At 41.5% G+C, this 24,773-nt stretch overlaps 1 protein-coding gene across 10 annotated transcripts in view; it reads right to left on the bottom strand.

The window, feature by feature from the left end:
* The window catches only part of PATJ (PATJ, crumbs cell polarity complex component), a 231,990-nt gene that overhangs the window by 202,026 nt on the left and 5,191 nt on the right, over positions 1–24,773 (bottom strand). For 9 of the 10 annotated variants that reach the window (XM_025208661.1, XM_025208662.1, XM_014521711.2 and 6 more), the window contains exons 2-12: positions 23,187–23,242; positions 22,936–23,102; positions 19,419–19,601; positions 17,376–17,515; positions 14,666–14,861; positions 12,987–13,115; positions 10,440–10,652; positions 4,317–4,419; positions 2,520–2,608; positions 812–953; positions 401–535 (exon numbers count right to left, since the gene is read on the bottom strand). In XM_025208661.1, the coding sequence (XP_025064446.1) occupies positions 401–535; positions 812–953; positions 2,520–2,608; positions 4,317–4,419; positions 10,440–10,652; positions 12,987–13,115; positions 14,666–14,861; positions 17,376–17,515; positions 19,419–19,601; positions 22,936–23,102; positions 23,187–23,208 (1,519 nt within the window). In that variant the 5' untranslated portion in view covers positions 23,209–23,242. The remainder of the gene's footprint in view (positions 1–400; positions 536–811; positions 954–2,519; positions 2,609–4,316; positions 4,420–10,439; positions 10,653–12,986; positions 13,116–14,665; positions 14,862–17,375; positions 17,516–19,418; positions 19,602–22,935; positions 23,103–23,186; positions 23,243–24,773) is intronic. The other variant, XM_014521712.2, reaches the window with a different exon arrangement.

The raw sequence follows: 24,773 nt of genomic DNA, 5'->3' as shown, positions 1-24,773 counted from the left end.
CTCAAGTCTCCCCCCTAAATGTTCCATCCAAGATCAGGGGTTGAGGTACACTGTCAAGACAGCTGACAGAGCTCACACAGGCTATCCCAAGCCCTATTCTGAGAGAAGCAACATCTCCACTCAGGATCAGGCCCTTTGCAATGGAAAAAGCACAGGTCTCCAGGACTGTCATTCTGGAACCTTTCATTTCTATTACAGAAATTCATTCACAAGTATATGGAGGCATATTTTAGAATTTGGGGTCAGTTAAATGAAAAGGACTGGAGAGGAGAAAATTAAAATAGTGTAAGGAAAAGAAAGCCATGACGGCCCATCCATCATGACAAAAATTGGATTATAGAAATAAATTCCAGAAGGCCAGTAATTAGGCAGGAGATTCACTGCAAGGTACTTTACCTACCTATTTTATGCAGACTTTGCTTCTTTTCATTTTCAAAGTTATCTTTCTGCTCTTGATCTTCCTCATTATCACTATCCAACTTAGTTTCAGTCTCTACAGCTCCAGACAATATTAAGGCTGGCATATTTGGTTGCACTGTAAAGATCCAAAAGACTTCAAGTAAGCTGGGTGGTACAGAAGTTTTGATATTAAAATCATCATCCACCAGCAGCTTCCTTGTTCAGTCTACAAGAGCTTTGCTCTACTGCATTCCTCTTTTCTTTCCTTCTATCCACCCATTCTCAAAACAGTCCAATGCTGTGAAATGCGTCCTCAGAAAGCTCAGCACCTTTAAATGCTGAAATAGCTTACTAGAAACTGAAAGAGAAAATAAATACAGCGAAGACTTGGAAGAGAAGGGTAAAGAATTACCTGTATCTAAAGATTTTCCAGTCAAGAAAGAAGCAGAAGGAGTTTTCCTTCGAAGCAATGTAAGGCGTACGACCTGTCCAGTATTACGCAATGCTTCCACCACTTGTTGGTTGGTATAATCTTGAATGTTAATTCCATCAACCTAATGTAGAAAAAAAAAAAAAAATCACATTAAAAAAAAAAAAAAATCAACCATAATGCCATACCTATGTTTTGTTTAGAGAGCTCCATCATGTACTGTAGTACATAAAAAAATAATGAAACTCAACTTTCAAGAATTATAACTGCTAGCCCTTAGATCACTACATGCACAAATCTTGCACTGACACAGGGCACAGGCACTTATATGCACTACTGTAAGGTAAGGAAGGGTGGGCTTCTACACCTTGTTAACCACTCCATTAGAACTGCCCATGTTCATGCTTTCACAAGCGGTAAATGATGGCTAAACTTAGCTAATGATGAAGGGGTGAACTACCAAAGGTTAGCTTTCATCTATCACAAGGAAGTAGCACTACAAAGGCAGGTACCACAAAGTAGCTGATGCACTATGAATTTCCACCCTCATTAACCTTTCAGCAGTGCTTGTGTGTGCCCAGCCCCTCAGTTACATCAGGATAATTATACAGTGCCATCTTCAAAATGTATTTTCAAAGAAAATACAAAAAAGAACTTGAGGGGGAGAGGCACACAAGGCAGTCATGTACTAATTTTTAGCGTAAAATAATTTTTTTCCAGCATAGTTACTAGACGCAAACAGCAGTTTGAAATGTACTGTTCGGGGAACTTCCTAGATACGCTTGTCAGACTAACAGTCCTTTCAGATGTCATCAGTATAACTTTTCTGCCAGATCTCTGCCCAGCTTACACACACACATTGTGCATGCGGTGCACTTTAAGTACGCCAACTTTTAAATGACTGTATTTTATTTTGCACCCCCAAAGCCAAATGTCTCCACACACACAAGCTTCAGACCATGTATCCATCAGCATCTGTACTTGCAAAACTGTAGTTGCAAGCATAAGCAGGCATCAAATTGTGCGTGCATGGAGAGAGCAAACTCTGACAAAATTTAGGTATTGTGTCTGCAAAACATTTAGTCCCAAATATTTTATACACTTTAAAAGTGAATGTCTCCAAGTTAAGAAATATTTCAGATTTTAAATTATTTGTTTTCTTATGTTTTAGGTTTGCATATTAGATATTACTCAGTTCATGCAGTATTGCCATTTATCCAAACTATTTTAATTTTTACATACACACGTGGCTTTGTTAAAACTCTGAATGAATATTTCTATAGTGTCAGTGCTATGTTATCAGCTTATACATAGTCATAGAGCGTTTCTTTAACTCCATGGATTTTAGTGGGTGTTGACAGTACTTGGCTTTCTAACCCATCCCCACTCTGAAATGCTTCAATCCACACATCTACCTAGTTTACTGTTTGTAATTTCTGTTCTCAGTTTTGCAGTAAACTAATAATCTAACCACTGCAAACCAGAGCTGCTAGCTTAAGCACTAAGTTTTATTAACATAGCTATGAAAATAAAAATAAATTGCCAACATTCCTCCATTTTATAAACTGGATGCAATTGAGTTCTGAACTGAAGTTTAAATTATTAAAGCTATTTTTCATTTTTTTAAAATCCAGACATAGAATAGTGCTAGTTCCAAAAAACCAGAAATATATCAAATATTTTTCCTTACAGCAACAATTTTGTCATGCACTTGTATACATCCACTGTGTTCTGCAGCACTGCCAGGTATTATATTTTTCACAAAAATCCCAGAGGAATCTGCTTGAAAAAATACATACACACATATAAACAAACACAAAAACAAAGGAATGAAAAATGAAAGCACTAATTATGTCCTTTTGTTAAACAGCTATACATTTAGAGCCCAAGACCCTTGTACCTTTGAAGGACTGAGTCCACAAACGAAAGGAATTTGCCCCTAATTCTACTCACAAATGGCCATTCTCTTCACATCACATTACAAAACTGGGCAAATAAAGTTATACATCAAGAGTCAGAGCTAAAGAAAATAGTAACAGCACGCACATTCAAGGCCAATACAGGGTATTCCGAGCATTTATTTATGAGACTAATTTAAACATGTTACAGTAAAAGTTTTGTTATCTGGCATGAGTGGGGTAAGGGTGGTGCCGGTTATCTAAGAGTTATACCAGCCCCAGCCTGCAGCAGCAGCCCGCCTTGCCCCGCACAGATCCCTTTCCCCTGCCTCCCATACCTCCCCCCGCAGACTTTCCTGCCTGTGGGGGTGCGGATGCTGACTTCCTTAATTTATGCTTAAACCTGTTCAGAGACAAGACAGCTCCCATATTATATAGGCTATGAAATGGCAAGGCACTTAAGCCTGTGCTGAAATGCTTTGCTGGATCAGAACCTCATCCTTGTCTTATATTTTAATACTTTAATCATTTAAAAATCAGAAAAATCCCTTGTGAAAAGACAATTTTTTAACAAACAGGAGTTGCAGAAATCAAAAAAGCTTTCCTTCTCTCGCACATTTGAAGTGAACTCTGTGCATGGATATTTTGATCCATTACCACAGCTCAAACACTAGCCCATGCATGAAAGTATGTCATCTCCATTTTATCTGCTAGAGACTTCATCAAAAACACAAGGCCAATACAGGGTATTCCAAGCATTTATTTATGAGACTAATTTAAACATGTAACAGTAAAAGCTTTGTTATCTGGCATGAGTGGGGTAAGGGTGGTGCCGGTTATCTAAAAGTTCGGGTTATCTGAGAGTTATACCAGCCCCAGCCTATTTTTTAAAGGAAACAGTAGAGAATGAATCCTATCCATTAAGGATGCGCCCGGGGGGGGGGGGGGGGGGGGGGGGGGGGGGGGGGGGATGCATGCGCACATGCGTGTGTGTGTTCAGCCCCCCCACAAAAAAATTTTCTCCCTCTGCCTATGCGGATATCAACTAGAAGGGCTCCCAGCAGCTCCTCTATCAGCAGCGTCACTAAATAATGTAAACAACAGAAATACTTGATGTGCACGCTAGACAGGCTTGGCAAAGATTCCAGTTACTAAAGTGGAGATTTGTACTGGGGGATATTGGAAATTCCAGGTAATAGAATATTCTGGTTAATAAAATGCCAGTTAACACAGCTTTTAATGTATTTGATTTTTTGTGGCGGCACCTAAAGAATCCACATCCCAGATTGTGCCAGGTCCTCAACAGACACAGACCGTAGGATAGTCAGGGACCACGTCTTTCTTTAACTGATCCCAGCCTGCAAAATTAGCAATCCAGCATCCTGTAAAAATTGTTTTAAAATTGAATTAGACCCATGGGACTCCTTAGGACTGAGAAAAGCAACAGATAGATCTTCAAACAATTTATCCTATGATTTCATACATTTTGTGGAGTACGAAGTTGCAGAGGAGTATTTTAGAATACTATTCAATTTCCTTTAAACAAACAGGCTTTGATAAATCAATCTTTCATAATCAGTATAACTCACCAAGATCAGCTGTTCCAGCATATCCAACAATAGTTATACCCAAGCTTTGTCCATTCTTTTTTATAAGTTCCACATCATAGGTGTCAAAAAGGGTGGCATTATCCTAGAAGTCAAATATACAGTTTACAAAACAGAATGGCTACATGAAAAGAGTTTTCTCAGTAGCATTTAGAGCATCCAATGATCTTCATTGCCCAAATTCAGATAACATCAAGGGATCTCATTTGCAAAGGATGGCTGCTTACATTTTTTAAAGTTACGGATTTTGGTTGCCACCTTCCCACTTCTGAAACTCCCAGCTACTATATTTATACTAAATCACAAGTAAATGTCAGGAGAAAAATCAATGCCTTTCAAACAGGGGGGCACTTTTCTCACAGTTTCCAATGACACTCAACAAAAGAACACTTGCCAAAAAAATACTCATGGCAGATCATGGAAACAATAAAGACTTTTCTCTGTCCCCATCACACAGTAGCCCTGACAATGTGATGATATGGCATCCTTGATTGATCAATGGACCCTTACCCAGGAAGCAGAGAACTCTTTCAGATGCATGTGATCATGACACTATGCCAGAGGCAGAGCAGATATTTGGCTCTCATGTCCTTGTCTGTCTTGTCAGGCCAGGTTCTATTAAATGGAAACTTTTTAACTCTGTTAAAATTTAGGAAATCATATACATGTGATTTGTGAGCTACATACAGCAGAGGTTGCTACTTCTGTGTTTAGAAGAAACACCCAACACACTGTGGATGCTACCGAAATAAGCATGTGTGTTTTTGTAAGCTGTACTCCAACAATAATAAATGGCCCATAGCACATTTTGAATCTGGTGCTCAAGGCTGTTGTAGGTTTTTACACTAAGTGTTTGACATAATGGAACAGTACCTTAAACTAATCCTATGTGCATATATACTTAATTACATTCAAAGGACAAGTTTTATACAATTTATTATCCTGATTTGAACTGAAGACAGCACAGGGCAGCAAAAGCTTTGAAGCATGCATCTCAAACCTGGTGACAACCGGAAGCCAAACTACATTGATTTGCATTTAATGGAAACAATTCAAGACTTAGGAAGCAGACAGGGAATCTGGAAAATCTTTTCAAAAACAGAACTTTGTTGCCTATTGTAACAGGGTGGCCTCCTTGTCAGGTCTCCGCCAGCCGCCCTGCTTCTGGGGTAACTGCCCACTTCACTCGCCTGCCATGCCTTGATGTAAAAATATGAGAGTCATTATTAACGCAGGAGGCTACCCATTACTCGCCCTGCTGACAAGGGCCTTAATACCTGCTCTGACCTCCTCTCCACAGGTCCCATGCCTTGCAGATGTTACTCTGTGGGTGTCACTTCTCCAGCCTATGGACAGAGCAAACTGGGCACAGTTGTACCTCTTCTCTAAAACCCTGGAGGGCCACTTACATGCCACCCCTCTCTCACTGGGGTCCCATTTACTCTGCTGGCTCTCACCCAGCCTCTTTCACACTGACCTCTCTCAGGGCCACATTCATCCCGCCCGGCCTCACCTGGGTTTGGGCTTAGCTCTCCATGCCTCAGCCACCCCTGGTGCAGTCTATTGGGTGTCTCCTGCTACCCTCACCTGAGCTAAGTATAGGCCTATTTCACTCCTGGACCCTTGCCAGGCCATTATGCCCCCACTGGGCCTCCTCACTCACCCACACTCACGGGGCCACTCTAATCTTCGCCCCTCTCACTCAGGGTCTCACTCTCACCCCCCAGGCCTTCTCCTGCTACCTAGGTGTGGCCCCAGGTCCCTCTTCCAGCCTGAACTCTGCCTCAGGGCTCCCCCTGCTCGTTAGAACACCACCAGGGATGTGGGGCTGGGGTTATAAGATGCCCTGGCCCACCTTTCACCGGGGAGGTAACTGGTCTGGCATTTCCTGGGGGCTCCCATGCCACTAGGAGCCCCACCAGACCACCCTTCCCTGGCAGGGTGCAGTTTTACATCTTAACCAGGATAAGGGGCCACTTCCACCCCATAGCCCCTGCCCTTACCTCCTGTTATTCTCAGAGCATTCTCTCAGCCTGATGTTACCTCCTTCCTTCCTGCAGCAAACTGCAGCCCAGCTTATATCACTGGGCCAAAATGGCTGTCCTAATCAGGCACCTGGCTGCTACCTGTCTGCCCTTAAGGTGGCAGGCACCAAAGGTGCACTGCCACACCTATACACTGAAGAGATTTCTCATCACAGACAGTACTAGGAAAAAAGAAAGAAGGGAGAAGCACAAGATGTGGCACATCCTTCAACCTCTGAATCCTCTTTATTATTATCTTTGATAAATATAAATAGCCACAAATTAAAAAGGTACAGCGACATGAACTGATCTTACCTAGAGGAAATTTATAGATACGTTCCCTGCAGCTAATCCTCATTATGCCACAGTATGCAACTACTCAACCTTAAAAAGCAAAAATCAAAAGTTCAGGATACCAGAATTCAATTCAAGCCACTCTATAAAAGTTGCTGTTAAAGCTATGTAGAAGGGAGTTAAAAGAAAAGAACAGAAAAGAAAAGAACAGGACAGAACAGAAAAAGAAAAGGAGTCAGGCCCACTGAGAATGTGTTGGTCTTTTGTCCTGTTCTGAACAAGAGAAATGGGAGACAGTCAGAAAAAGAAAGAAAGTTTGATACCAGGGAGCACTTTGCTAAGATACTGTGCCTGCTCTGTGCATGTCATTTCCTGGACTGCAGGTAGTGTAGCCACCCTAATGAAGTACTGTACACACCAGTAAGCCCTGTGGTTACATTGCTGTGCTAAGACAGCAACACTTTTTTTCTGTTTCAGGAGGTAGCATACAGGGAGTGAGTAGCATATAGTCTTCCTGGAGCTATATTAGGACAGTATAGATGCATCCTCAGAGAAGAAAAAGAGTAAAGCATGAGAGGGACTGTGATACTGCTACTAGGAAAATGAAGCACATTGCTAAGATGGAGGAGACCACCCCCAACAGCCCAGGTTAAAAAAAAACAAGCAGTCCCAGTCCCTGCAGCTGCCTAGCCACTAAGTATGTTGATTTTGGTCATGGTTCTCTCCCCCAAAGCCAATATTCTTCTCCTAAATTCAACCGTCTTTTTCCACAGCACCACCTCAGTATCCCTTTTACCTAAAAGGCATCATTGGATTCTTGGCCCCTTCTCTCCTGACCAAGTCATTCTTTCTTTTGTCTTGCCTTCCTTTCCAAGGCAGCCCCCAGAAGCACATTTTGGAGGCACTCTAGCAGAGTGAATGACACTACAGGAGACCCTCGCCATTCGCAGGGGATACGTTCTAGAGATCCCCAAGAATGGGGAAATCCGCGAATACCATACTGCGTCATCTGCGCTGAAACCTTGTGGGGGATAATCCTGCACTGCTTTATGGTCCGCTGATGCCGATTCCCGCATCAAATTCACATTATGTAGGCTGTGCCTCTTTTTTACATTTCTCAAACCACCACTTACTTGCGGAGCGCAGTAACAAAGTGCCATCACGCTGCACAGGGAGAGAGCCTGGGTTGGCGCGGCGCACCGTGGATATTTGAAACTGCGAATCGCAAATCCGTGAATAGCGAGGGTTTCCTGTACATCTGAATTTAGCGAAAATATTCCCTTGTTGCATGTTACTAGACATCGACTAGCAAATGCAGAATTGAGAGGCTGTTTCTGGAAAACACAGCTGTAGAGGGCCAAATACAGTCAAGCTGCTTGGGCTCCTAAAATGGAGGGTCACAGCTTTGTATAGTAACAACTGTATTTACTGACCAATTTCCCTATGTTCACACAGGTCGGGGCATGTTTTTGAATATTCAGACAGAGAAACAAGGAAGTTTAAAACAAATATAGCATTTTAACATAAAATTAATACAGGTCCTAACTGACAATTTGAGATCTATTTTAACTAGTTTGAGAGGTAGTCCAAATAAATAAATAAATAAATACATTTGGCATTATAAAACTCACAGCTACTAAAAGTCCTCTCCAAAAGCAGAGAAGGAGATTTTGGGGAAGGAAAGAGGGGAGGAAGTTCTTTTCCTCATGCAGATGCATTAGATTGCTAGATGTAAAGCAAAAGGCAGGCTACGAAATTCACAATAAATTCATTCAGATTAGTCATAATGCATTCAGATTAGCCACAACTTTCAGCTTCAGCAAAGGTCCCTCATAATCCATCAGCAAACTGACAAGGTGCTTCTTCCACGTAAACCCTCAGGCTCTTCCTGCACAAAATTCAATAACTGTCATGACTAACCAAATGAATGATTCTGGATCACATAAAAAACATGAAGAACCCTGAAAAGGGGTGGAGAAAAAAAGGTACAAATCTAATAGCACCAAAAAGAAGGACATTTTAGAGAGCTGCAGAAGCTATCGTGTTCAGGATTGCTCCAGGCTGATGTATGGCACCAACTATACTGCTGAACAAGTCAATTTGCAAGGTCAATTCCTAACACCACAAAAGTGAGAAAATATATTCTACAGAAGGCAAAGCTAAGACTGTGCTATTTCTGCTAATATAGTCTTGAAAAATATGATACAGCCAAAAAGCAGTTCTGCAAGGCTGCACTGATTCTCTAAAAACTCTTGCTGAATGCTTATGCAAGACATCAAGCTGAAGTGCATTTAAATCCATGCATTTAAACCATGCTCTCCATGGTTAAATGCTAACGTGCATTTAAATCCATGCTCTCCATCACTGTAGTTTGAGAGTGTAGCGTTTAGGGGCCAGGTCAGAAAACAGGAGGAGGGGAAAACTTTTGTTTTGCCCCACTTGGATGTTAGGCTCTTTCTCCATTCTCCAACACTCTCCGCTCAGATCCTCTATTACAGGGGTTGGCAACCTGCAACTGCTCACTTGGAGGCCCATGGAGCCATGGCTTTGGTGGCATTTGGCAGCAGGGACCTCTACCTGTTCTGCACTGCAGGCAGCTCCTGGGGTTCTGGTGGAGGGGGAGCCCTGCCTGTGCTATGCCGCAGTTGGGGGGCACGGGTACCAGCAGAGGGGGGCTTCTTCTGCACCACACTGCAGCTGAGGGGCAGGGAGAAGTGGTAGAGAGTAGGTCCGGATGACTGTCCACCTCCTATCAAAGCACAGACATTCTGCTCTCCGACTCCCCCCCAGAAAATATTACTGACCCCTGGTCTATTATATTAACTTCTTTAGCTCTCCTTTTGTGAAGACAACTTTGCGGGGGCTCTCCAGGGAGGAGTAAGAGGTTCCCTCCCAACAGAAGCCAAATGTCCACATGCTACCTTTGCAGCAGGACAGCAGACTTAGGACAACATGGATGGCAGGCTGAACCAATGATTTGTGTTTTAACAAAACTCCTCTCTCGTTCCAAGTTGTATTTAAGAACTAGACAAGAAAGAAAAGGCTACTCGGACTAGATTCCACACCTCAAGCTAAGAAGCTCAGTAGTAGCAGATGGCGTGCAAGCACAGCTTTGTTTATGTTTAAAGACCTAGTGTACACTAAGTGTAGCATTTGTTGATTTTAATTACTCAAAACTGAAGAGAATGACTTCAAAAACAAGAGACTTTGATATGACCATGATGAAATTTGCTAAAACAAGTTTCACATTTTTAAGATACATTTCCTTTCACAGACAGTAGTGTAGACTACAAGACATTACACTTATGTTTCATAAAAAGATCATTGGGTTTAATAACTCTGCTTTGGTCATAATGCATGCTGGATTTCAGGCAAGGGAAAATTAAACGATCAGGTTTTAAATACACTTGTAGTTGATTGATTACCAGAAATGTAATGAGCTAGGAGGGGGTGGGGGGGGAATCTAAAAGTTAAATTTATTGACAATGCTTATGGTCCTGATAATTAAATCCTTCACTTTAAAATAAATTCTGCAACACTGGTCAATCCAATCCTAAGAGAAGAGGTATTTATAGCATTCTGTAGAAAAGAAAAAGTACAGAAGGGAGAGCGGATGGCTAACATAACGATCACTTAATATTGCATGCGACACTTAGAAGCTCAAGTGAGCAGAAAAACGTTGGAACGCTGCAGTCTACCTGGAGCCCTTCAGCACTTAGCTCTGTTTCCAGCTATGACCCACATCAGAACTTATTTTAAGAATTGTAAGGAAATGTCAGATACTTACACCTCTGCTCTGAAATGAGGGCAATGCACCAACAGGCAAGCTCACAGGAGTTGGTGGAGTCACAGTAACTTCACATACTGGATCTCTTGCAACCACCATGCTTACAGAATTCCCACAGTTTCTCAACACTTGAGCAACTTGTTCACTGGTCATTCCTTGTACATTGGTTCCTCCAATCTGTAGGATGTGATCTCCTGTTTTGAGTCGCCCATCCTGCAAACAAACAAAAAAACCCTAAAACATTTTATAAATAACTGGAACAACATTTTACATTGCAAAATTGTAACTGTGTAATAGAAATGTTTTCATGAGGCAACTAGTGCATGAAAATACCATGAAATCAATCAGCGCTGCAACAACTAATTTAAGGAAGTGCTAAGACAATTAGCCACTGTATTTTATAATGGGGTTTAACAATTCTCCGGCAAGCCATTAAAAACTCGTAGGCCTTTAACAGTACATTTCTTTTTTAAAAAGATTAAATATCTTATTTATTGGGAATCAAATACCAAAAATGTTTTATAATCCTGAAGTCTGAGATATTCTGAGAATTAAGTGATCAAATAGCAGAACAGGAGCTTAGGGATAAAAGCATAGCATTTAGATTTAGTGCTATTTGGTCAATCTCATGATACTTGTATATTAGGCTTACAGTTCTCGTTCACATGACTAGTCCTTACTCAAGCAAGTCATTCCACTGAATATAAGGGAACAATACACAGGAGTATAATTACTCATGTAAAAAGTCAGTAAAATCAAGATCTAAGTCATCATTCTTAATGTAAGAGAAAATAATGCTAAACATTCATGGGCTCAAACCCTCAACTGGCATGTCCTAGCATAGTTCCACTGAGTAAATGCATGGTTCTATACCAGCTGAGGAGCTGGCCCATAACATTTTTTTCTGGGGCCACTTCTTGGACTAGTTAAGGCTCATTTTCAAAAGTCTTCCAGTGCTACTATGCATGTGCCCAATATTTCATATATTTTCAATTTTCTCTTCCATTTAATTGAGCCTGATCTGGTAACATCTAAATTTATATCTGCTATTTGAAACCAAAACATTTTGTTCCTTGCAGCAAAACAGGTGTTTCACAGTAAATGAAAAAGCACTGATTTATACAACGTTTCATAGAAGAGGTACTCAAGTAACAGCCAACACTTTCCATTCCAGTTCTTCAAACAGCCGGTTGTCATTTTTATTCTTTATTGAAGCAAGTCCCATAAACTGCCTTTTTCTGTACAAAGTTTTTAAAATGCAACAGTTCTTTGTTGAACGTCTAGGGCCCTGGGCAGCATTTATTCTAATTGGGCACGGGCAACTGTTGGGTTTTTTTTAAGTCCAAATCCTATTGGATACTTCAAGCCCTTAACCAAACTTAGGCTAAGTACAGATAGTCAAAAAGCATGAGGCTGACTGGATTCAATCTTCCCAGGTTAGTCTAAGCTACACAGATTGAACTGATAAGCAAACTGACTTTTGATTCCAGAAATGCAGCTACAGTGTCTGCAGTGGCCCATACCAAAAGCTGGGGGGGCACTAGAGCATGCCTCCCTGCTCAGCTGGAGCAGACAGCTTGAGTCTAGGCTAGCCCACCCAACCTGCAAGGGTGGGGGAGTTTGCAGGAGTGGTGCAGAGCATCCTGGGATGCTGGAAGACTCTGAGTTAACTTGAATCTGGAGGGGATCCGAGATAGAAGTTCAATAAACCAATTTAATCTAAATCAGTTAAGCCTGATACTACGTCCATCCAGGTTTAATATAAACAGGTTTCGGCCATTTTGAAAGCAGTACATTTGCACTGAATTTTTGTTGTGTTACAGATCTGAACTAGTTTCTAATCACTTATACCAGTTTATGTGTAATTTCTGCCCCCAGCCTTAAAGACTATGCTGGACTTTGATGTGCTCAGCACCTCTCACTTTTATGCCTTTCCAATTAAAACACCAGTACTGCAGTCTGATCCAAGCAGGTCTACCCATTCACCTTTGTGCAGTACCACTCATTCTGCACAAACCTTTACAAGAGTCTAAGGGTCTTTACAAAACATATTATTAGTCATCTATGGGCTGAGACTCACAACATCCACATACATCCACAAAGGTGTATGGGATCTTGCACAAAAAAGAATCATTCATTTGAGAACAGTTTTGGAGTTGGTTCCTCCTAAATGTAACCAAATATATAAAGTTCTCTAATAACTCTACAATTCTGTTATGAGTAGCTGTCCAAGATTGATGACTAATGGTTGAAATAGGATTGAATGTTAATTAGAATGCTGGGCAATTTTTTAATCTGTCTGTTTTACACTGCAGTCAAAGCCAAAGTATGTCCGAGATGTAATTTAGGGCAGTTTAAGGGTTGTTTTTTTGTCAGTCGTTATATTTTTAACAGGTATTCATTTACAAATAATATATATATTGGCATTCAGTCTTTGATGCTATCTTCTTCCTTTTGTTTGGACATATCAAGTTGATGTAAGGACTGTCAAAAGTAGTTAGTTTTACATTACAACAGAATAAGGAGAGACATAAAACAACAAATTACCCGATCTGCTAATCCCCCAGGAACAATAGTCCTTACAACTACACCATTTGATTTTCCTCCCACAATTCCAAAACCCAATCCTGAGCCATCATTAATCAGCTCGACATCTTCAACACAGCCCCAGTGAATCTGTAATAAATAGAAAAGGGAGATTTTAAATTTCACTTAAATCAGGAATATTTCCAAACCTTACATTTACCAGAATTTAATTATTAATCTAATTTAGAACAATTTCCCCCCAGCTGCAGCTATAATGAATCTTGGTCAACCAGTTCCCACCTTCACAGAAAAAATCATGGCTTTTCAGTTTCATAAGATGGTCCATCTTTGGATACATCAATACAATTTCCTTACCGCAATGGAACTTCTTAAAATCTGATAAAAACCAGGAATATTGTAAACTACAAAAAGATAGTGAGAGGTCAGCATTAATCTAGTTTTTGGTTAATATTTACTCCATACCCTACTTCAGCCAGGTCACTTATCACCTCTGATGAGCTCCAGTGTACTCTGAATTAAAAGCACAATGTAAATTTTACCCTACCAAATTAGAGACATGTCTCTAAAATACTTTGAATTGTAGCCTTATATTCTACAAGACTATCAAGACCAAATAATTTTGATCTCCTATTAGAGTTTCTTTGTAGAAATCAAACTGAAGCAAAGCAGGCAGGTATGTGTCTTCTACAAATAAAGGCTTTATTATTACATTGCAAATGTTTGCCAAGACCAGTTAAAAATCATAAAAGATGTTTAAAGACCCCCTACAGAGAAATATCTTTGATTTTATTTTGTTAGTCTGTTCAGTGCAGATCCTTCAGTGAAAAAAGCAGTTAAAGTTTAATTCCTTAAAATTTTCAGAGCAATAAACAATATTGATTATCCATTAAACCTTCAAAATTCACTGGTTCTATAAGAATCATGAGAGAAATAATTACTTAGTAAAAGAGAAGACATTCCTCTTAAGATTTCCATCAAAACCTATCAGCATAATGAATTAAAATCCCAATATCACAAACCATATAATCAATTAAGCCTGTGGGCCATATGCTTGAAGATAGATCCAAGATCAGGCCCCAAAATGATTATACCATCAAATGGTAAAGCCCTCCGCCTCAATAAAATTACAGTGTTTTTGATCAAAGGAGGCTAGCAACACCTGAAAGCTAGTATGAAAAGCTCCCTGGCTAATCTTTAAAAGGTCTCCCTCTCAATGATACATAAATGCATATCTTCATCATAAAAAAGAACTTTGTTTTGAGGTGTTAAGCTTTCAGTAGAGCATCATATTCAGGCTGAATAAGATAGGCTTTGCCAACTTCTTTGTATGTCATAATCAGTACATCTTCAGTTGTTGAGCAAAAGTGTATTAATACTGGGTAAATTGACAAAGCATCCTACACGGTCTTTGAACAAATTCAATGGTTAAAAAATAGGTTGATCTACTAAAGCTTCCAATTCCCCCCATAAAACCCAAGATCTACTTTATAATAAATTCATTCAGCTTTGCAATAGAAGCATTATATTTATTACACAATTAGTTTAAATGGAAACACCCTCTGCAATCCATAACCTGATAGAAAAAGAACATAAGGTTAGATTCTTTAACATAAATAGCTGCAACTATAAAACACCCTCTAACAGTCCAGTATCTGATTTTTGATATTTTTACAACTCACAGTCTCTGGTGGATTTATGTCACTTAAGACAGCAGAGGTTCTGCTATTTCTTTGGACTGGCTCCCTGGCAACCACCAGATGTAAAGATCCTGTGGACTGTTGGAGCAGCGCAATCGCCTGCTGATGGGAAATGTTCTGATCCAAAGGGGTGTGATTAATGGCCAGTATGTGGTCATTTTCTTTTAATCTTTGATCCCTTAGTTCATAGGAAAAAAAAAAAAGAAGTTTTAAAAAGCAATATAAGTATACTCATGACAGTATTGTGTGATCTAACTGAGAACATGTAAAACACACAGATATGCAAGGTTGTGAATGATATCAAAACTAAATTAATTTGATTATTATATTGTCTACAACAGTATACAAGTTCTTAATGGGAATCTCAAAATCTATTTAACAGCCCAAACAAATGGATTTTTTTTGCAACACTGTTCCTATTGAAAATTAAAAGATGTTTGCCAATTCATTCTTGATTATGGAGAGCTGAAGAACAGAAAAGTTCAATTTTTCCAGTCATATAATGAAAAATGCTACTTTATTCATTATTTTTAGTACTGTGACATAATCTCTAAGTACCAAACACTTAGAGTCGGACACAGCTTTATGTCATTATTCAGCCTAAGGATTAAGATGTGAATCCAAGACCAAGTTCAACCGGGGGGGGGGGTGGTGCAGCCTGGTCCTGGACTCAAGTACTGACCAGGGGCAAACAGCTGCTATGGCTTTGGCTCCAGCTAAGCTGAGCCCTGGGCCAGAGCCAGAACCACTGCCTGTCCTGGACTGCAGCCAGGGTCGGGGCTGGGGTCAGAGTAGCCCATGCTGCTGCTGCCTGGAGTCAGTAGCCATGGAGTTCAGGGCTGAGGTCAGCAGTGTGGAGTGCAAATCAAGGAGTGGCATAGGTCTGGACGCAGGTGATGGAGATGATCTTGGATCAAGCAGCAGCATGGGTTGGGGACTGCACAGTGGAGAGATGTGTTAGGGGGGCAAGCGGTTGGGGGGGGCAACAGGAAGGGGCAGGAGACAGGCACGGGGAAGAAGGGGCAGGGGTCAGGTTGCCTAGCCCTCCTAGCTGCTTGCCTCCCTACTGTCAGCTCCCCAGCAACTGCTTTCCCCACCACTGCTTTCCTCACCATAGCAGTGGAGAGGAAAAATAAAGACAATCCCCCAGTAGTAATTACGATTCTGTACATGGAAAATTATAACAAAATTTGTAAATTTTCCACATATAGAATATAATTATTGGGAGTCATTTTAAACTTGAAGTCACCTTGGATACAGATAAATATGGTATACTTATATGGCATTATGTTTAAAAGGCATTTGCCATGCTGAATTTCAGATAACAACATTCAACTCCCTTAACTGGGAGGGAATTCATAAAAAATAAGTGAATCAGCTTTCTTTTGGAAACAGAAGGCCTAACTTTCTACTAATGCATGATGGCACAACTCCAAAAGGAATTTATTTAACCTGCTGAGTTGAGATCTGTAACAGCAAATAAAGGAAAGGTCTTTAAATTGCTCAGAGAATTGTTCATTCAGACTACTACACCCAAGGACTGCTGTGACAGATTTTGCCTTCTCAACCTTGTAGGAACCCACATCATCTTCAGCAGATCCCACCTCAAAAGAAACATCAAGTGTTTTGGAATCAGAAGACTAAGAAAAACAAATCACACATGCACATACACCAACAACTTAAACATCACATTCCTGATTTTTCAGGAGTATGCAACATTAAGGCCTTTACTTGAGCTTTAGGTGTCTGTATTCAGACCTCACCAGCATTTTTTGCTCCATGAAGTCAAGTCCTAACATGCAACATTCCCCCTTCCTGTCCAGATCTATACACCTCTCTCCATTTCAAAACAGCTTAGCATGGGTTTCCTTAAGTGTTCCTTGGTGTGTACTCTGTGAACCAATATCCATCATCGTTTAAACCTCTTCCTACCTTGTCATGATGTGTTTATTGTCATATCCAACTCGTGTCACTTAAAAGTAACATTGTCAACTTGAAATTTATTCACAAGATTTTTAAACACAGTAGTACTAGATTGGCCCTCAAATGCCCCTAACCAGTTTTGAAATTCTACAATCCTGGGTGGGGTTTAAGGTTCTCTCTGACTCCTATTATTAGGAGAAAAAAACAACATAAGTGAATAGGAAAAATTGCCTAAGCTTCTGGTTCTGCAAGGAGATGTATGTAAGCATATGCCAGGAGGTTCCAGACCTAAAAATCACACGGAAAACAGTAAAATTGCCAAATGCACTTAGTAAAAGTGGGTGGACTTTTCTTCCTCCCTAATCTCTTTCATGGATTCTAATAAGGATAAAAAAAATTCAGAGAGCATGATTTTTAAATTCCTGATGTTCCTATACGGTTTTGTCTTTATTTTTACTCACCATAGACAGGATTTTCATAAAAGGAGTAGTGATTTTTGACACCTTCATTTTGGGGCTTCCAATGAGAAAGAGTTTACAGGGGCCTTACTTTGAAAAAGCCCCGAGCACACATGCTTTGAAAGGCAGGCCCATATAAGGTGAGTCTGATACTGCAGCAATTACAACTGAGACGCTGAAAATTTAGTTTCTTCTTTAAATCTTTGACTTAGACAGTGTCTGTTTAAATTGTAAAATCATAATTTTATAGTACTTTTGATGGGGATGTTTTAAAATAAAAAAACGTAGAACAACATGATGAAGACACTCACCTGTCAGCTACACTTCCTGGCTGGACTTCCTTGACAAAGATACCAACTTCTCCAAAGTTTTGATTTTTAAGAGCAACCACACTAAATCCAAGACCACCAATAGATGGTTTTTCTATATTTATATACTCTGTTTGTCGGCCCTAATAAAAAACCAAACACAAAAACCAGTGAATTGTTAATTTTCAATAATGTGGAAGTAGATTGTTTAAATTTATGAACACAGAGAGAATTATCATTCTCCTTCTAAAACTAAACAAATGCAGAATATTGAACATGTTATTTCTATAAAAAACTCCCCCATTTATTATTTTTAATATAACAGAGTGTAGTATATGCAGACAGCCTGAAGTTTTGAAGCCTCAGGGAATTTAAGAGCTGCTTTCACACTTCATTCACATTATGAGATGAATTCCAAAAGGGATGAAAAGTATGAATAAAGTGCTGTCTAGAGCAATATACTTGGAATTTCTGGAAATACTGCATAGCTGAACTAAATTACTTGTCTTTTCACTGCTTTTTGCTTTAAAAAGACTGCATTTTTGGACCTATGTTCAGAGACTTTAGTTTTTAAATAAATACATTTGTTTTCCTCTACCCTAACACAATTTCACACTTAATAGTAAAAAGTTTACTTCTGAATTATTCTAGTTTTCACTTCCTGTACAGAGTTTCTGGACTTATTTACTGAGATGTAAGAGTTGGAAAATATTGCTTCAGTTTTATCCAAACTGAAGTGTGGTCATTACTGCTAAATCTTTTATTGGATTGGTTAATGGTACACTAATGAGAAAAGTTATGCTCAAAATAGTACAGCTTCAGTAAAACAGTCAATTAGTAACAGTTACTTAAATAAAAATAAATGCCTAAGTAATTTAATTATTTAAAATAATCCACAACAATAAATGCACAATTTCACATGGGTGGACACTACACCTGCATAATATTCCACCCAAAGTCAATGAGGCTCTGCACAGAAGCACTGATACAGTGCATACCATATTTATTCAAATCCAAGATGAGGTTGTTTCCCCATTCAACACGAGGGGGAAAAAGCCTTGTCCTGGATTCAGGTATCAGCCTGGGGCAGGCAGTGGCTATGGTTCTAGCTTCACCCCTGACCCAGGACCAGGGCTAGAGCCAGAGCCATACCTGCTGCCTGCCATGGGTCAAGACTGAAACTGCTACCACCACTGCCACTGCTCCTTGGTCAGGGCCAGAGCTGGAAGGGGAAGGGGTGGACAGGTTGTTGGGGATGGGCAGATAGCTGAGAAGGCAGGCACTCGGGGAAGAGGAAGACAGGTGGCAAGCGCCAGGGAGGCAAAATGACAAGGGAGCAAGGTGCAGGTCAGGCTACATGCTCCCTTCCACTTCCCTCCCCACTACCTCTTCCTCATCACTGCTTTCCCTGTGCCCTGCCCCACTGCAATGGAGAGAGGGACAAATTTTAAATGACCCTCCAATAGAGGGTCCAATAGAAAAAAAATGTGAGCTCTCCATCCTTGGAAGTTTAAGAGAGGGTTAGACAGATACTTGGCTGGGATGATTTAGTCAGGGATGATCCTGCCTTGAGCAGGGGGCCTGTGATGACCCTGTGAGGTTCCTTATTTTCCCCAGGGCTCTACGTTGTTCATAATATTTATAGGAGAGGTATAAACAGAAATTTCCCAGCTTCTTCTATAAAGTTGGTAAATGTCTCTGTTCATGTTTTAGATCAAAAATGGATTTTTTTCATCAGAACAAATGTTTGCAGGAAATGACAATGACATTTCAACTACCAATAAATAAATGGGGTTTTAAGAAACCAAAACACATTCTTTTCTATTGTGGAATGTCTGATGGAAAAAACTGAGGGGGTACATAAAACTCCATTTTTTCAAAATCTTCTGCAGAGAAACATTGTTCAAACAGTCCCAACTCTCCTGAGACTGTTCTCCCAGATACACTATAGAAACTTATATTTGTAAACCTATTGTAATATTATATACACACAACCATTTGACACTAATGAAAAAGCAAGTTTAGTCCATTGGCCATGAGCTTTACCTTTGCCATCTGCTGGATGATTGCATTAAATTCATTAACTTCTAAATCTGGAACTAGAAGAGGTAATCTAGGTGTTGCTGATTTTGACAAGTTTCCATTAGCAACTGATTTATCAGCAAACACTAGTACCCCTTTCCTAGTAAAGTCAAAGTCTACTGAACGGTCTGAAGGCATGTAATTGAGCTGTTGAAATAAACAGAAAGATTTTGTTAAATGCCTTCTTCAAAACAGTAATAACAACATAAAAAACATTTCCAGATATAAGATTTAGTACAAAGACATCCATGTAAATGGGTTTGCATTTTAAATCAGAACATTAGAATTTGGAATGTGTATCAGGATTGCCTCAACTTCAATGTTGCATAAAAGGATAAATAGCACAAGTATATATTTAGAGGTCATATCATTTTCCTGAGAGAGAGAGAGAGAGAGAGAGAGAGAGAGAGAGAGAGAGAGAGACCAGGGGTAGGGGGAAGGAAAAAAAGAACAGCAGAGAATTCAGCATCATTTGGAAAAAAAAAGGGGGAGGGAGGGAGGGGTGGGACAGCATGGTAGTTTGGAAAAAAAAAGGGGGAGGGAGGGAGGGGGGGGACAGCATGGTACCAACAGCAGTCCCTTTAGTTTTTTAAGAATTTCTATTTTTAATACAATCCAACCACATTTCAGATATTTTTAAAATGCAAAACCATTTTCCTTTTCAAACTTTTCTGCCTATTTCCATCCCACTTACTCCTTCTCTTGGTTTCACTCCTCTTTCTCGTCTTTTCCTACTCTCCCATTTTCACCTTCCAGTCCAGAAGCTAACATACATGGAAGAAGCAGGTGTTAGGTTTCAGACTCTTGGTCAAATCATCTACTTCCATTAAAAAATTTAGGCATCCAAGTCCCATTTTGAGACTGACTCTGGCACGTAGGAGCCAAAGGCTAAGTCTACCCTTGGAAAGTTTTGCCCATGTAAGTATACTACTCTGGCAAAACTGCACTTTTGTGATGGCACTCATTCCAAGCTCCATAAGAGTCCTGTTGCTGTAAATGCAAGGACACAAGAAGCACAGCTATAGCAGTGACAAATCTTGCCTCATCCTACCCCTAAGACAGCTAGGTTTGCAAAAGTCCCTGGTATAGAGTAATTGAAAATCCATGATTTATGCCCTTATACCACCGAGGTACTTTTGAAATGTTTACCACATTTCATGCATCTTCCTTTATGCAATGAGTTTAAACAAAGCATAGTACCATTCAAGCACATGAAAAGCAGAATAAACCACAGATAGTTTGAGCTGTCTCCAGTGCACAGTCCATGTTTAGCACCTGGGTGCATCTGGTCCTCAAGCCACAAACTGCACATGCTATCATTGCTACAGGTTGGATTTCAGTTTGTAGCAAAGCCAGTTGACTTAAAAATGCTGAAAACTTCAGCTGGGAATTATGAATATTGATGACCTAAGCTGGAAGAAGAATTCTCACCTAAACAGGAGTGCTCAAAAGGAGCACTTTGAAAGGACTCTTAAGAAAATCAATTCATCAAATACTAGTTTGGAACATCCCAGAAATAATTTCAGTATGCACTTACCAGAAACAATGTTCTTTCATTTAGTGGCATTTACATACAATTTTTCTACTTCAGCGATGCCTATAGAATTCTTTGTTTTGAAGGCAGAATTAAAAATGACAGTGTGCCTACGGAGAGCTCTGCTGCTCAGAGCATACAAAATTAGTCCCTAAGTCTTCAGGCCTGGTTCAACTATTTGCATGACAAATTGGCAGTACAAGTGAATGTGACACCGGCCCTCATCACTCTAGGGCCTCAGTACCATTGGTATGTCCACACTGCAGTCAAAGAATTACCTGCAAGATGGTACAGACACTGCTCACACTGGCAGCAGCCTAGCCATAGCAAAAAGGTGCTTAATGAAGGCTAATTGACTCTACTAAAAAATAAAATAAATTAGCCTATTTTGTGCTCCATGCTGCTGCCTCTGAACTTTTACCAATACCTGAGATTGCTGGTGTAGAAATAATCCAGCTGCCAGCAATCTTTTTGTGGTGTCAGGCCAAAATGACCTGGCTCAGGACTGAGGTGGGCCAGTACCAGGACCCAGCTGCTGCTGTCACCACCACCTCTCTCTTCTGTCCATCGACTGCCTGGCAAAGAAGGCCAAAGCCTGCTGCTGACCAGTGGTGAAACCCCTCACTGCCAAATGCCACTGAAGTGCTAGGCACAGAAGTTACACATAAACTGGCTTAAGTGATCAGAAACCAGTTTAAGCCTGTAACAGAACAGAAGTTCAGCGCACATAAACCACTTTCAAAATGGCTGAAACTGGTTTAAGATCAACCTCGCTGAATGTAGTATCAGACTTAACAGGTTTAGGTCAAATCAGTTTAAGGAACTTCTGTCCCAGACCCCTCCCTGACTTAAGTTAACTCACAATCCCCCAGGATGCTTTGCAGCTCAGCCCTGGGCTGGGCTGGGCTGTGGGCTCCAGCAGAGCAGGCTTGGCCCCACCCCTCTGCTCCCTAACAAGAGCACTATCACTGCTCTGGCTGGCTGAAGAGGGTGGGGTGTGGGTAGGAAACCCTGCTCGGGACTGTAGTAAGGGTCTGCCTGGCAGGGGCACAGCAGCCCCTGCCAGGCTTTTCCCCACTCAGGGGCGGGGTGCGTGGCCAGACCCCAGCCAGCATGCTGAGGCAGAGCAGAGGGAAGGGGGGTTTAAACCCCTTCCATTCTCTCTCCTACCAGCATGGGACCCCACCTGGGGTCTGCCTGGCATGGGTGCAGCAGCTCCTGCCAGGCTTCCCCACTCCCTCTCTCTGCCTCAGGCTGCCAGCCTAGGGCCGGTGTCTAGCCATGCCCTGCCACTTGATCAGTGAGTGGGGAAAAGACTGGCAGGGGCTGCTTCCCCTCTCCTCCTCCAGGCAGAACCCTAGCTAGGGACCATACAGGCCAAGGTGGGGGTTTAAACCCCTCCCCAGTCATACTCAGCAGCCTGCCGGGGCCAGGCCATGCCCCCCATCTCAGCTCGAGCAGGGAGGGAGGAAAAGCCTGGAGGCCTTCTCTCCCAGCTTCCCGCCAGCCTTCCATCCACTGCCAGAGGGAAGGGAAGGCTGCTCCAGCACCCCCAAATCCTAGCCTGAGCCACTGAAGGCATGTGTCTGGATTTCTGGAATCAAACGTGAATGTCTGTTCACTTGCTTCTACGTTCAATCTCCGCAGTTTAGATTAACCTGAAAACGACAACTGATTCAGGATCAGACTTTTTTGAATGTCTGTACTTAGCCCTAGAATCTATGGGCTGGATCCAATGGCTCTCAGGTTGTCAGCCCCTGCTGTACCTTTTACAGCAGTCATTAACCCAAAGACCAGATAGAAAAAAAGGTATATTTGGTCACAGTTTATAAGTGATATATGCAGTGACATATGCCTTTCCCCAGTGACCCAGACCTACATATCACATTTTAAATGCTTAGGTAAATATGCTCGACATCATAACCAAATCAGTCATTTGAAGCTTACCTGTTCCTTCAGTTGCTTGATGGACTGCTGAAGAGTCAGTATCTGGTTAAAAAGGGGGCTCCTGAGTGTGTTATGCAAAATAGTCAATTTTTCACTCTGTGAAGTGTCTCCTTTTTCATGTAGTTTCATTTGTAGACGATCCAGGATCTGCAGCACCTGCTGCTTGTCTGATGCCCACCAAAATAAGACAGGTTAGAAATTTGTCTTTGTCTCTCACCACTTAACAGAATAATTGCTCTTGAAATACCTACCTGCTGAAGGATTTTCAGGCATGTTGAACTCGTATGAGTGGAATTAGACAGAAAACCTAGAGGAAGTTTAAAAGAAAAGTATAATAAAGCAAAAAATCCAGTTCCAACTAAGTTACATCTTTTGACAAATTGCTAATAAAGGGACAGTCAAGAAAAAGCATGCTCTCTCACTTTTATTTTAATTCACTGTCATTAAAGCAGAACTTAAATTGATTTAAGCATTTTTCCCCCGTTTTGTTCAACTTGTGCCTTCGACATGACCCAAATTGAACCTCCTTCCCAAAATGTGCTGCTGCTGCCACTATCTCTGGGCTCCCTCTCCCTCCTCCAGCCCCTGGTCACGTCCCCCACACAAGGGGACAGGGGCGGATCCAGGGGAGGTGCAGTGGTGCCCCATCCATTATAGTCATTTCACTGTTATCTCTTATGGTCAAGCGGTTTTCCCTTATATCGGGTTGTCAACTGGGGGTACTCGAGAAGGCCCTAGGACGGTGTGGCCAACTTGTGGCTCTTCAGAAGTTAATATGCATCTCCTTGAATCTTTGCACAAGCACACAGTGACCAGCTTCCATTTGGACACATGGGCTGTCAGTGCCCCACGCTCGGCCACATGCCACCCCCACCCACCCCCAAAGGCCGCGTTTGGCTGTGAGATCCCCACCCCCACCGCATCCAGCCGCCAGGAGTACATTGCTCCGTGTGTGGCCACCGGGGGTACACTGACCCAAAAAGGTTGAAAGCCCCTGCCTTATATTGTTTGTATAGCTCTTCCACATACCAGGAGAAGAGAGAAGCACACCTTCAAACATGAAATAAAATAAAATTAGTATGAAGAACATAAAAGTTGGCAGGGGAGACTGAGGGTGTGGACAAATGGCAAACAAGCAAGTTAACAAAGGGTGGGACTTACAGGAGAACAGATGATGTTTCCCTGCCTGCTCTTACCTCCGAGGAAGCAAGAGCTGAAACAGGGCTAATTTGCCCCAGTTTTGCTCTCATTTATGCGGAGTAAGAGCAGACAGAAGAACAGTTACCGTGGAGCAGCTGATGGGCAGTAACTCCTCACTCCACATCCTAACTTGCTAAGTTTTGTCCAAACAACACACAGCAGCTGTGTTAACCTAAAATGTAGTCCACTAAAAACACAGTTTGGTTTCATGGCCTATCAAGTGTATAAAACTGTTGCAATTCCACCGCCGTTACTGAAAAGCTATTTTTCCCCACGGATTCTGGACGAGCTTGCTATCTCCTCATAGTGGCAGCTCAGCCCGACGATCTGATTATGTCAGTTACAGCTATGCCAGATTATGCCTCTAAAATCAGTGGTGCCCCATCCACAAGAGAAACGCTAGAGAATCAAGATCTAAAATTGATCTAGTTCAGAGCTTTTCCCCTGGTGGCCTGTGGGCCACCTGCAGCCTTGCAGGGATTAACTCATGCTACCTAACTGCAGGCGTGGCTCCCTTCCCCCATCTCCCCAAATTGTGCTGCTGCTGCTACTATCTCTGGGCTCCCTCTCTCTCCTCCAGCCCCTGGTCACGTCCCCCGCACACCGGGACAGGGGCAGATCCAGGGGAGGTGCAGTGG

The sequence above is a fragment of the Alligator sinensis genome, unplaced genomic scaffold, assembly GCF_000455745.1.
Source record: "Alligator sinensis unplaced genomic scaffold, ASM45574v1 scaffold588_1, whole genome shotgun sequence".
Lineage (NCBI taxonomy): Eukaryota > Metazoa > Chordata > Crocodylia > Alligatoridae > Alligator > Alligator sinensis.
This window is presented reverse-complemented; position numbering and strand designations above follow the sequence as displayed.